This window comes from Rhopalosiphum padi, chromosome 3 (genome assembly GCF_020882245.1).
Source record: "Rhopalosiphum padi isolate XX-2018 chromosome 3, ASM2088224v1, whole genome shotgun sequence".
NCBI classification, from domain to species: domain Eukaryota; kingdom Metazoa; phylum Arthropoda; class Insecta; order Hemiptera; family Aphididae; genus Rhopalosiphum; species Rhopalosiphum padi.
In genome coordinates, this window is record NC_083599.1 from 39,335,536 (window position 1) to 39,349,101 (window position 13,566).

A 13,566-nucleotide genomic window follows, 5' to 3' on the forward strand; every position below is an offset into this window, starting at 1 on the left:
TAATATAAATAACTGATAAAGTGATGATATTTAAAAAAAACGTGAGTTGAAATTTTTTAAATGAATTATCTGCTATTATGAAAAAGGTAGGTACACTACATCGTACATATAGTACACACGAGTACCTACACGACACACCTTTAATAACTAATGAGGCTATAATATTAAGCATTTTCTAAATACCTAAATAATAATATAGTACAGCATTTATATAGTAAATAGTAATATGCATATACATTTTATTGTATTTTTATTTTGTTTAAATTTAAAAAAATAATTTGTTATAAAATACAATGTATTACACCTATTTTATGATTTATTTTCCTGATTGTTGTTTTAGATAACTTAAATATATAGTATACATTACTGTAATATGTAGAACATCAGATAATAAAAAATGTATATAAACTAATAAGGCCTTCATAAAGCCTTTGGAAAACGAAAACAAAATTATAAAGATTGAACGGATGAAAAATCAGTACTAAATCAATACTAGACCACTTAAAAATCATTCAAACAATTTATTTGGTACTTCAGTATCTTTTAAACAAGCTAAAATAAAATAAAATAATGTTATTAAAAAGATAAATTTTAATTAAAAATGTATAGATGGGAATTATATATAATTTAATCGTTTAAAAAAATGAATGCATTTATACATTAGGTAGTATTTGAAGTCATATTTATTTTATTGAACCTATTAAATTTATTCTTTAATTATTTTTAAACTTTGAACATTTTTAACAATTCTCTGCAATGACACGGAGAGTATTGATTTTATTATTATAATGCTTAGTTTGATGTTTTAATAAATAAAATAAAATTATAAAATTATTAGTTGTTATATTATTATTTATTAAATTATTAAAGAAATAATAATCTAAGTTCGTGTTTAAATTTGATAACACAGCTCGAGTATACAATAATAATGCGCTGTTGTATCGAACACACTGTACAGTCGTATGTTAAAAACAAAATCACACCGGAACTTAACGATTTGTTATAAATTTTCTTGTTTTGTATAAATTTGCGATACCACAAGGCACAAAATATTATCGTCTATTAAATGTCAATGTAATAATGTATCGCGGTTTCCAAGATACATTACGTGAGAATCTACGAATAATTTATTAAATTTTACATTATTTATCTTTATATAATTGTTACTTTTGAGTGCACCAAAGACCTAACCTCCAGGTGTTTATTCGAAACTAAATACTGATATCACAATTCGATATAAGTAGTTTACAAACTAATGTCGAACAAGTGCGATTTCGGTCATATCAGTTAATTTCTCGTTTGATTTCAATATTTATTCGATAATAGTTTTGTTATTGAGAATATCTTCGACCTACTTCTTACGGAATAGCTTCAACTGCGTTTTAAATGTACAATATACATCAATAATATTGGAAGATGATAAGTGTAAGTATTTTCACAAACAATGATTCGCGTGTACAGAGTTATCCATGAGGATTTACCAATTTGAACTGGTGTATAGGGTAATACATATTCCAATACTCCACCGTTTTAAATTAGTAAGTCTTCATGAAGCACAGTGTTTATTCTCTAACTCTTATGATTAGTATTAGTTAAAGTTAGGCATTTTATTTTATTATATATTATACATTCAAAGAAAAATGTTAATTTCGATGAAATTTGTTAAACTTAGATTTGGATATGACCGTATTTAAATTGTATGAAATACCTACACATTTTATTGATATATTTATTTCTAATGTCAAATACTATTTGTGTTTAATGTTAAATGTGATCTGAGCTAATAATAAGTTTATATATATATATATATATATTAATTACAAATTAACATTAAAATGATTTGAATCATTGACAGTAGGTGTGAAGTATTTTATGGGTTTATCAACATTTAATTAGTATATTATTTAGATCATATACGCTAGATAAAGCTATAGCATATATCATGCATAGTCCGTGTTTGAAGCAGAAACGTTTGGGCCTGATATGCTTATTGCACATGCGTGAAAAATTAACTAGGTCGCGCGGGATGGGGTACTATATTACTCTATGGGTAGTAACTAAGAATGTGGATTAGGTACTAATCAGAAAATAATTCTAAACATTTTGAAAGTAAATTTGCCCTTTCACTGCCACAAAAGCTGTTAATTAAAAAATAACTTAGCATATATGATACCTGCTTCCGAATAGCCATTTCATCTATGATTGTATTAGAATTTAAAACTTGCAAGGTTATTGTTTGGAAAGCTTCACTAGTAAACCCAGGTTCCCCATTTACTACACATACCACTTACATATTATTTATTGTTGGGTGGGGCAATACATTTTTAAAGGTTTTCCTCACAAAATAGTAGACTTTTGATGAATAAAATAGTAGTTTCAGAGCATAACTATGTATAACTGGGCTATACTTTGAATTCTTAGCTTTTAAACCTCAATTTATAGTTTAACAAAATCATTTGCTGTATCCTACATAAAATAAAATACAAATAAAAAATAATAATATATGAGCTATGATTGTTTAACTTTGAAAACATTTTATAAAGCAGGGTTTCTTAACCTTTTTGATATCATAAAACACCAAGTAGAAACACTGTTATAAAGATTATTACACAATAATAGCTAAAATAAAAAGTAAAATTAATTAGTTAACATTATCCTTGTCAAAAATTACCAAAATATTATCATGGGCCTCATCGCTTAAAAGATTTTTTTGTTTTAAATGACTCATTAGTAATTCTAATGATGATAACTTTTTTTTTAATTTCCTAACTTTCTGGTTGAGCATTTTAATTTGAGTAACATAAATAATGTACACTTAAAAATAGTATTAAAAAAATCTAAATAAAGGGTAGATACTTACAATTGAAAAGATGATCATATGATTTTTCCCTTTTAATTGCTTTGTAGGAAATCTTTTCTAATTTTAATCAAAAGCCAGATTTATTATAACAGGATTCATCAAAATGTCTGTAACATAACTTTCGATATGGCAAATACTCATCAGCTTCTACTCCACAAGCATTCAACCACACATTTCTTTTCTCTTCATTTGTTAGAAATATAAAAATTTAAATATGTTTTTAATGAATTAGTTCCAAGCAATTGATTAATAAAATAAAAAGTGTATCAAGTTATTCTACACTACCAAATATATGAAAATAAATAAGCTATTAACATATTTTATACCATAAAATACTAATTACTATTTACTAATAATAATAAGTAATAAAAAGCTATTTGGGCCCTGCAGTAATAAAAGTAAAAATTAAATAATAATACAAAAGCATGCTTACCGATGAAATTTAAGATCAGATAATTTAACTGGCTTACGAACTATACGACTTTAGACATAAAATACAACATTTGTATGACTTGCCAAGTTTATTAATTTTCACAGTCTAATAAAGGAACTTAATTCAAACACTCAATGAAAAATAGAAATTATATTACTGTATATTTTGTCATGATGAATAATGACTAAGACAACATTAGTGCGTCACAACGGTCATATTATGTTGTGTATTCATCAGTAATCACTTATCTTAAAACAGTTTTACGCATGCACAGTGGTGAATTTGGGCCTGAACTGCTATGCTTCAAGATTTTAAATCATAACTCTATCCAGTTTATATGATCTAAGGTATATTAGGTATTGCTATATTAATTACTAATAACAATTTAGTGATAATATTACTTACTATAAAGAGTAGTATAAATAATAAAAATGACTTAATTGATTTAAATAAAACAATATCTGGAAACATATCAACATCAAAATATCAATTTACCTAATCAATTACTATAATGATAAATTTCATAGAATTATCAGTCTTACTTAAATTCTAGATTTATTTATCTTTTAATTTTAATATTAATCTTTTAAATTTTAAATTTCATTTATTTATTTATTTATTTATTATAGATTATAAATAAAATAATTCTATTATTTAGAAAAAAAGTTTAATTGGGTCTATATTCTGTGAAGATTTATTCTTGTTTTGACTTTAACTGACTTGCACAGTTAGAAACTATTTGTAAATGTTTTATACTTTACTCTGTGTTAAATTCAATTAATTTTTATTCATATTATTAATTTATAAATCATTTATGTATCTAATAGTTATTTAATAATTCAGTAATTAGGAATAATAGTATATTACTATAATAATACTCGGAATAATGGTTTTAACAGTTTTTTAGCTATCTTGTAGTATGCACTCTACCACAGATTACAGTCTGCTTGCAATTATGGGACACTTGTCATATGTGCTCTACTACCTAATTTATATCTTTATAATTGACAAATTGAACGCATTTCTGAGAGATATGGCACAAGTATTTTATTTAATTTTATTTTTATTTTTTCTAATTATTTTTATATTTATGATTATTAATGATAATGAAATAAATGACGTGATGATGATAATATAAAATAATTTTTAATAATATATTACTTATTTGTAAGAATTTTGTTTGTTATTAAAACACCTTTAACAAAGTGCATTTACTACGAGAATATATTGTCTAAAATTTAAATTTGGTTGTTGAATGGTAATGTTAAAACACGGTAGAGTGCAACAAATGGCAGAGCACATACTGCAGTCGCAATATTGCTGGTAGAGCACATACAACGAGATAGCCAGTTTTTTTTAAATTTAATTAGTTTAAGTTTAAAGTTACTTTTTATAGTATGAAAACATATTTTTTAAGTAGGTACCTTACTATAAAAAATATCCTCAAAAATTAATTATTAGCAAACATGATTTATATTTTATAAATAAACCTAATAAAAAATATGTTAATAATGTAATCATATATACTAAGATCTAAGAGAACATATTATATTATCAATTAAATTGTTTATCAAGTTAATTTTTTTCTACTATAGCCTTATTTATTTTTAAGCATAATTTATTACTTAATTATAAATATATAATATAACATACTTAATTATCCATTGTGTAATTTTATGTATTGTAATTAATTAATGTGTTATATAATTGTTATTTATAATTATTAAAATGATCCTTTTGTTTTTTGCCTGGTTTTGGTGAGTACATAAGTCAAAACTATAAAAGTATAATAATATCTGTGATAAATGGTAATGTTCACGATTAATATTAAAAATATGTTATTATTATCCATATTGCAATTTTTGTATTATCGCATTACAATATCTATCTTAGTCACTTGACTTGCATTTTTCAGAATTATTAATTATTTTCAATTAAGTTAGTTACTTCAATATAATGAAATTATGTAATATTATTTGCAGGTAATTTATTACAATTTTGTATGAAATACAAAAATATAAATTATGAAAAATATTTCATTTTTAAATTCAAGCAAAATTGTGTTAATGATCTTTAAAATAGTATTATATTAAATTAATCAAAAAATGGAACTGAATAATTAATATACTATGCATTCACATTAATGAACATTAGAGTATTAAAACAAGTGCTAGAAATATTTAGTAGTGTATAATTAGGTAGTTCAGTATTATTTATTAACCCGTGCCAAGCAAACACAATATGATAAAAAGAGTTGAAGGGGGAAGTTTAATCTTAATATTTTTTTAACACTTATAACAATTGGTTTCTATAATAAAAGGATCTCATTGATAAATTGGAAATTGGATAAATGTTATATTAAGATATGCTTAAGAAACAACTACAAAATAAATACAAGATGCAATACACTATAATTTAAAGTTAATGTTTTTTAATCATTTTTTAAATATCAAATAGAAGTTTCCATTTGAGAATTATAAGTTTATTTAGAATTACATTTTTATAGTAAATAGAAAAACAATTAGAACATAGTTTTGTATTTTTTCAACTAAAAATATCTGATCATAAATGTAAAATTAATAAAATTGAATTTAAATTGTCAATGAAAAAATAATTTTAAATTTATACAAGTAATTTTAATTTATTATTATGAAACTTTTTTTCAGGCTCAATTGTTATGAAGGATTAAGAAAATTATTTCTATACTTTACATAGGAATACACCATCATTGTATAACCATTTTATAGCAATGGAGGGTTCGTACCAGCCTTCATCTAATTACCAGCAAAACCAATCAACGACTTATAGTCAAAGTCCATATAATAACGGATTTGATATTCAGCTAGCAAAAGAAAATGGAACAAACAATTACTATAATAGCACACCTTTAACTACTCCATTTGCTTATAATAATGCTAATGTTCCTTTCAATATGGGATACAATATAATGACTCCAAATATGCCATATACTAATGAATCTTTGGTTTCATCAACAAGCTCTTCAAATATAAATTATAACAATGGTAGTTATATACCTTCAACAGCGTATCCATATAGTAATATACCTCAACCTCAACAATCACAGATAACTGGATATTTCAATAACGAATCATTAACAGGTGTAACAAAAAAAACATTTCCCAATGAATACATACAATCTTCATCAAATAGTATAATCTATAACGATAAATATACAACTAATATTCCCGTACATGTCAACCAACCTGACACTTATAAATCACCAGTAAATAACAAACAATATTTGTCTAATCAAGCTTGTAATGATGTTAAAGAATCAAAAAAAAAAGATGAATGGTTTGATTTGACATCTAAATTTTTGAATAATAGTGTAAAAAGTACTAATAGAAAACCTTCATCAACATCAAACCATACTTCTAGTGTTTCAAAACGTTCTCACCGTTCTTCATCTCCGAAATCTCGTAATGTTAGTAGGGAAAAAAGTGTTAAAAGTACGAAAGCAAGTGAAGAGATGTCTAGCGAAGTGTCTGAAATGAAAAAATTATCTAATATGTCTATTCAACAAATAATTGACTATGAAAAAAAAAAGTGGAGCAAATCAGCACCAACAGATGTATATTATCAAAAACCTGATGACAATTCAAAAGTTATTTTTGGAAATAAGATCGCATTAAGTGTATGTGATGAATTTGAAAAGACTTTAGGAAAACGTGTTTCTAATATTAATGAAAATAAACCAGCTATTTGTAAACCTCGTAAAGTCAATGTTAATGTTCATAAACATAAACATAAATGTTCAGGTAATAATGGTTCTAGTACATCTGATGATGACGATGATGATGATGATGATGATGATGATGATTACTATGAAAAAGAAAATTCTACACTTAAAGAGCTCGATAGAAAATGTTCACATCCAGATAGACTTCACTCAGAATTATGGTATAATGAGGTTGGAGAAATGAATGATGGTCCAATGTGTAAATGTAGTGTTAAATCGCAAAGATCTGGTATACGGCATAATATTTATGTTGGAGAAGGTCCCTTTGAACCTTGTTTACCAAATTCAAATAATAGTAACAAATTATTTCATTATAGAATTACTATTACTCCACCAACAAATTTTTTACTAAAGAGCCCTACAGTTATTGAATATAAAGGAAATAAATATACTTTTGAAGGCTTTTCATTACTATCTCACTACCCTATTCCTATCTTACCCACTTGTAAAGTTATTCGTTTCAACACTAATTATGCAATATTATACATTGAAGAAAAGATTCCAGATAACTTTATAGTGAAGGAGTTGCAATTATTTTATGATTATTTATTTAAAGATATTTTGGAATTAGTTGATTTAGATTTGCATGGTGTAGGTAATAAAGATGGATGTCCTCAATTTCATTTCATGCCTCGCTTTGTAAGAGATTTGCTTGGTAATGGCAAAGAAGTACTTTCTATGAATGAAGTTCTTAAATATCTATTAAAGAGCAACAAATTACTTTTTGAAGAAAACTCTTTATCTGCTTTAAAAAATATGCCTATGAATGAATGGCAAAATATAGTAGATGAATATAAAGGCATGATAGTTACAAACCCTAGAACTAAACCATTTTCGATACGTGTTGATCAGTTAGATAGAGATACTGTAAATGAAGGTAATGAAAAAAAAGTAAACAATGATTATCCAGTTTTGGTACATTTTGGTATTCGGCCACCTCAACTTAGTTATGCTGGTAACCCAGATTATCAAAAAGGCTGGCGTGATTATGTGAAATTTAGACATCTTCTAGCAAATATGCCCAAACCATCATTCGAAGATAAAAGAAAACTGGAAATGAAAGAAAGGTCTTTACAAGAAATGAGATCCCATAATAAAATGAAACGTGGAGTGACTGCTGCAGTTTCTAGTAAAGGATTTTATAAAACTGGACTCATGTGTGATATTGTTCAACATGCAATGCTTTTACCAGTACTTGTGTGCCATTTTAGATTCCATAAATCTTTGGAATACTTAGAAGATACTATAGAATATAAATTTAAGAACAAATATTTACTTCAACTTGCATTAACTCATCCTTCATACAGAGAAAATTTTGGTACTAATCCTGATCATGCAAGAAATACTCTTACCAATTGTGGTATAAGACAACCTGAATATGGAGATAGGCGTATTCATTATATGAACACAAGAAAAAGAGGTATAAATACATTAATCAATATAATGTCACGGTTTGGTAAAAAATCAGAAATGGAATCAAATATAATGCACAATGAGCGTCTAGAATTTTTGGGAGATGCTGTTGTTGAGTTTGTGTCTTCTATTCATTTATTTAATATGTTTCCAGACATTGAAGAAGGAGGATTAGCCACATTTCGAGCAGCTATTGTTCAAAATCAACATCTTGCTGTTTTGGCAAAGACTTTGAAGTTAGATGATTATATGCTATATGCTCATGGCTCTGATTTATGTCATGATTCTGAGCTAAAGCATGCAATGGCTAATTGTTTTGAAGCTTTGATGGGTGCTCTGTTTTTAGATGGTGGTATTAATGTAGCTGATCGTGTGTTTGGAAAAACATTTTATAGGGATTCACCAGAATACCTCGATATTTGGGTAAACTACCCCAAACATCCCTTGCAACAACAAGAACCTGAAGGTGATCGTAAATGGATTAAAAAACTACCATTACTTCAAAAACTAACAAACTTTGAAGACTCTATAGGCATAAAATTTACCCATATAAGATTATTAGCCAGAGCATTTACTGACAGAAGTGTGGGTTTCACAAATTTAACACTTGGTTCAAATCAACGACTTGAGTTTTTGGGGGATACTGTTTTGCAATTAATAGCTTCAGATTATTTGTACAAATATTTTCCAGAACATCATGAAGGTCACTTATCTCTCCTTCGGAGTTCTTTAGTAAACAATCGAACTCAATCTGTAGTATGTGACGATTTAGGTATGGTCAGTTATGCATTATATGCAAATCCAAAAGCCGAATTAAAAACAAAAGATAGAGCTGATTTGTTAGAAGCATTTCTTGGAGCTTTATATATTGACAAAGGCCTAACATTCTGTCAAGCATTCTGTAATATATGTTTCTTCCCTCGTCTACATGATTTTATTCTTAAACAAGACTGGAATGACCCAAAATCTAAACTACAGCAATGTTGTCTAACATTACGATCAGTTGATGGTGGTGAACCAGATATACCAGTATATAAAGTGATAGAATGTATGGGACCAACTAATGGTCGAAAATATACAGTTGCTGTTTACTTTAAAAGTGTGAGGTTGTCACAGGCTACTGGCCATAGTATACAACGAGCTGAAATGAATGCTGCTAATAGTGCATTAGAAGTATCTAAAGATTTATTCCCGCAGTTGGATCATCAAAGGCGTGCTATATCAAGAAGCTTACGTCATCAGTGTTCAGATGGTCAAGCAAACATTGATGACATAATTAAGTTAATAGAATCCAATTCAACCAAAAATGAATCGGACATGAGTGATTTAGATTTGGCTAAAAGAAAACTCCATAGAAAACTATTAGCGGTATTATGTGCTAATAAAAATACTGATATAGAGAATTATTCAGAACCAGAAAAAAAAAAGAAAAGAAAATGAAGACAATTTTTACGCTTTCGCATTTATGTGTAATGTATTATTTTTATCTAATATATTTTAAGACAAAATGTGATGGAATGATTATATTTTAAATTAATTTTAATAACAACTGTGTTAGCAAGTTAATTATTAAAGGCTGTACATGTATTTTACATTAATATGATTACATTTATTTCAGTACTATTTGGTATAACAGAATTATCTTTTTTAAATTTTATTTAATTGTTGCATAAGTTTAGATTAACTATAATCTAACCAGATTATTTTTATACCAATAAACTTCATCAATTTTATAATTAAATTTTGAATAATTAATCATTAAATTGATGAACTAGATATTAGCATATTAGGTGCCAGTTTTAAAATGTGCCTTCTAATATAGTTTATATACTGTATTGACAATATACTGAATTAAAATTATTACCATAATGACTATAAACAGTAAAAATAATTTATTTAAGGTATGTAATACACAATTACAATTAATATACAATAATAATATATAGATATAATATACAATATACATAATATATAATTTACTCAGTTTTTTTAAAATTTTATTTTGCTCTATTTAGTTAAATAAATGTAATGTTTAATATTTATGATTTTATTTATCAAGTTCTGTCAAGGGTAAATAACATTTTTTTAAATGTATAAGTTCTAAAAAAAAAAAATTTTATTTAGAACTATTATAGCAATAAATAATTTAAAATTTTCATTTTCAACATAATACTAATATCATTGAAATGAATATACAAGTTTGGCCATGACGTTTTCTAATATTATCTATATGACTATGGCTAATGAAAAATAATATTTCCCCTTACATTTATACAAACTGTACTTTGTTTCCTACATACTATTGTTATACTAATTATTTTTCTAGCCTTAGTTTTATTGCACGTTTTATATAATTGACTGAAATAAAAATGTTTGGATATTTTTGTGTTAATGCTTTTTTTATGTATTTAATATATGTAATAATAATTGATTATATGAATATTAATATTTTACTAGGTATTTGCATTTTTCTTTATTATTCACAGTAGGTATATAAAAAAAATATTGAAAACATGTACCTAGATAATTGTTTTTTCTTGTTTTGATACCTACTTTTAATGATAATACAAAATGTTTATATATGTATAAGTGTAATATTGTAAAAATAAAATAATTATTTGTTCATGTCTTTTGATATAATTAATATTATTATTATTCCACTAAGCTTATAAATAAGTTAATATTATAGCATAATGTTCACCATATTTATTTTTATTTTTTCACAATTGTGTGATAAATTGTTATGCCTTATAGAATGTATTCTCAAACACCAGTACTGTGTAATATTTATTGTATTTGTACAACTCAAAAATATATACAATAACAATTTTATTAGAGTTTTTTTTTTCTGTAGAACAGCTAGATATAAGGGATATTACTAAAAACCAGAATTTTATGCATTTGCTTGTTCATACTGAGTGTATCCACTTATATAGGGTTTGAAATTTGGGTGATTCAGACCCAACTGATTCCATAGACCAAATTTAATTTTGCATATAATGGCATGTTTGGAGGGTTAGGACATACTTTTTCATAAGTGCATATAATGTATATATTTTAAACAGTCTTAGTAAATAATCAAACTATTTCATGTTTTTATTTTGGAAATTGGAATTTTTAAATACTGCCATACTGGCATAAAATAATTACTGTTAACACGGTATAAAATTTTATCTTCTCAAGTTTGATACTATGTTGATTTTAAAAAAAAGTTATATTAATTTATTGGTTACACTGCAATGTTATTATATTTTATTTGTTTAATGGACTGCTATATCATCATTTGTTTTATCTGTCTATCTCCCACATAATATAGGAAAAAAGATACTCCGTATTTCCACGATTACGACTCTCTGGTTTAGTTTAGGGCAAAAGTACCTATTATATATTTTATAAAGAAGAGTATTTCCTGTGCATTGACTGGATAGATTTTTAATATTTACATTTTTTATAAATATAAGCATGTTTTAATTTAAAATAATTTCAATTATTTTTAACCATTAATAATTTATTAGTTACCTATATTAAAATATAGAAAGTATCAATGGTTAGTTTAGTTTTAATACTTAATCTATCCACAAATTATAGATAATGTTTATCATAATATTAACGAACAAAAATATATGAAACATTATGTTACTTTAACACTATTAGTTAATTTGTAATTTTGTACAGTAAAACCCATATACCTAATAAGAACAAAAAATATTTTATTTTATTCTCTTGTGCATATGAAAAATATTGTTGAGTTATTAATTTAAATTGTGTACATTATATATTTTATTATATGAGCTATAGGTACATGATTAGGTGATTTCTAAATTTGTTTTTGACATTATTATTTTAATAAATATATAATATTTTAATCTTAAGAAATTACATTTATATATATCATATTGACTATAGAAAATGAGATATATTATTTTTAGTCAAAAAGCCAAAAGATAGTTTAAAAAGATTGTTTATGATAAATCATTGTAAATATTTTATGCTCTATATAAGTTATGAAACTATATTTTCTTAAGCTTTACCTATTTAAAGTATTTCAATTTATACATTTATTAATACTATAAGATTTTATTTTGTTATTTTAAAAAATTAACTTAAAATTTAAAGAAATACAAATATTTTTTTTATACGCCTATTTACTTAGGTATGATATTTATGCGAGAGGCAGCACAAGAAGCTGGCAGACGAGTGTACAAGTGTATGTGTGTATACGTGCACCGACGACGACCCACACGCAACCCGTTGTACGTGAATACTTACGTCGCCACGTCGATTGTCGGTACCCTATAGGAATTATAGGATGGGAAGGTGGACTGTACAATAGGTTGATTCAAATAAATTTACTTAACTACAAGATCAATGTTGAGTGCGAGGTCCCTAAGATGTCAATAACAATGTTTAGTGGTATAGTCGGTATAGAAAAGTTTAGAACAAATTTATTGATGTTCCTTCCACAATTAATAAAATATCTTATAAACTAATGTTAGTCAATACTGGTACAGGCGCAGATACATGGCGGCCGGCGGGGGCATGGGAGCGTTGCCCCCCCCCCCTAATGTCACAAAAAAAAATCAATTTACTTTATTAATATGACAAATGATGAAAAAAATTATATTTTTTAATAAATTAGCATCTTATATTTAGTTTTTATTTACATTAAATAATAATAAATAGGTACATTGTTTAGCGCTTAGCGGATAGTTTTATTTATAGTTCTGTAATTTCTAATTGTGCCGGCTGATGACGCGACGGATGCCGAATGAAGTATCATATCGTAATCGCCTGCATTTTTATATACCTACCATTGTAAATATTTTCATTTTCTATCATTTTATTCTGTACAACTGCCAACTGCCAACCTTTTGTTCGACGATACCTAAAAATGGTATGTAATTTGTATTAAATACATTTTAGTTTCTTATATTTCTTTTTCATTTGATCATTGCAAATATTATTACGATAATTTTTTTTACATTATTGTATACTTATAAAAGTTACTAAATGTTTATAGTTTTATACGGTAAAAAGTTACAAAAAGTTTTAAAGTTAGTTATAAACTACGGGGGTGCTAAGGGGTGCTGGAGCACTCCC

The 13,566-nt window shown here is 25.8% G+C and overlaps 1 protein-coding gene across 1 annotated transcript; it reads left to right on the forward strand.

The window, feature by feature from the left end:
• The first annotated feature begins 993 nt into the window (after nt 1-993).
• LOC132924481 (ribonuclease 3) lies at nt 994-11,298 on the forward strand. The gene is made up of 2 exons (XM_060988831.1): nt 994-1,425; nt 5,960-11,298. Exon 2 carries the CDS (start codon nt 6,043-6,045, stop codon nt 9,904-9,906), a length of 3,864 nt encoding a protein of 1,287 aa, XP_060844814.1. The 5' UTR covers nt 994-1,425; nt 5,960-6,042; the 3' UTR covers nt 9,907-11,298.
• The last annotated feature ends 2,268 nt before the right edge of the window (nt 11,299-13,566 follow it).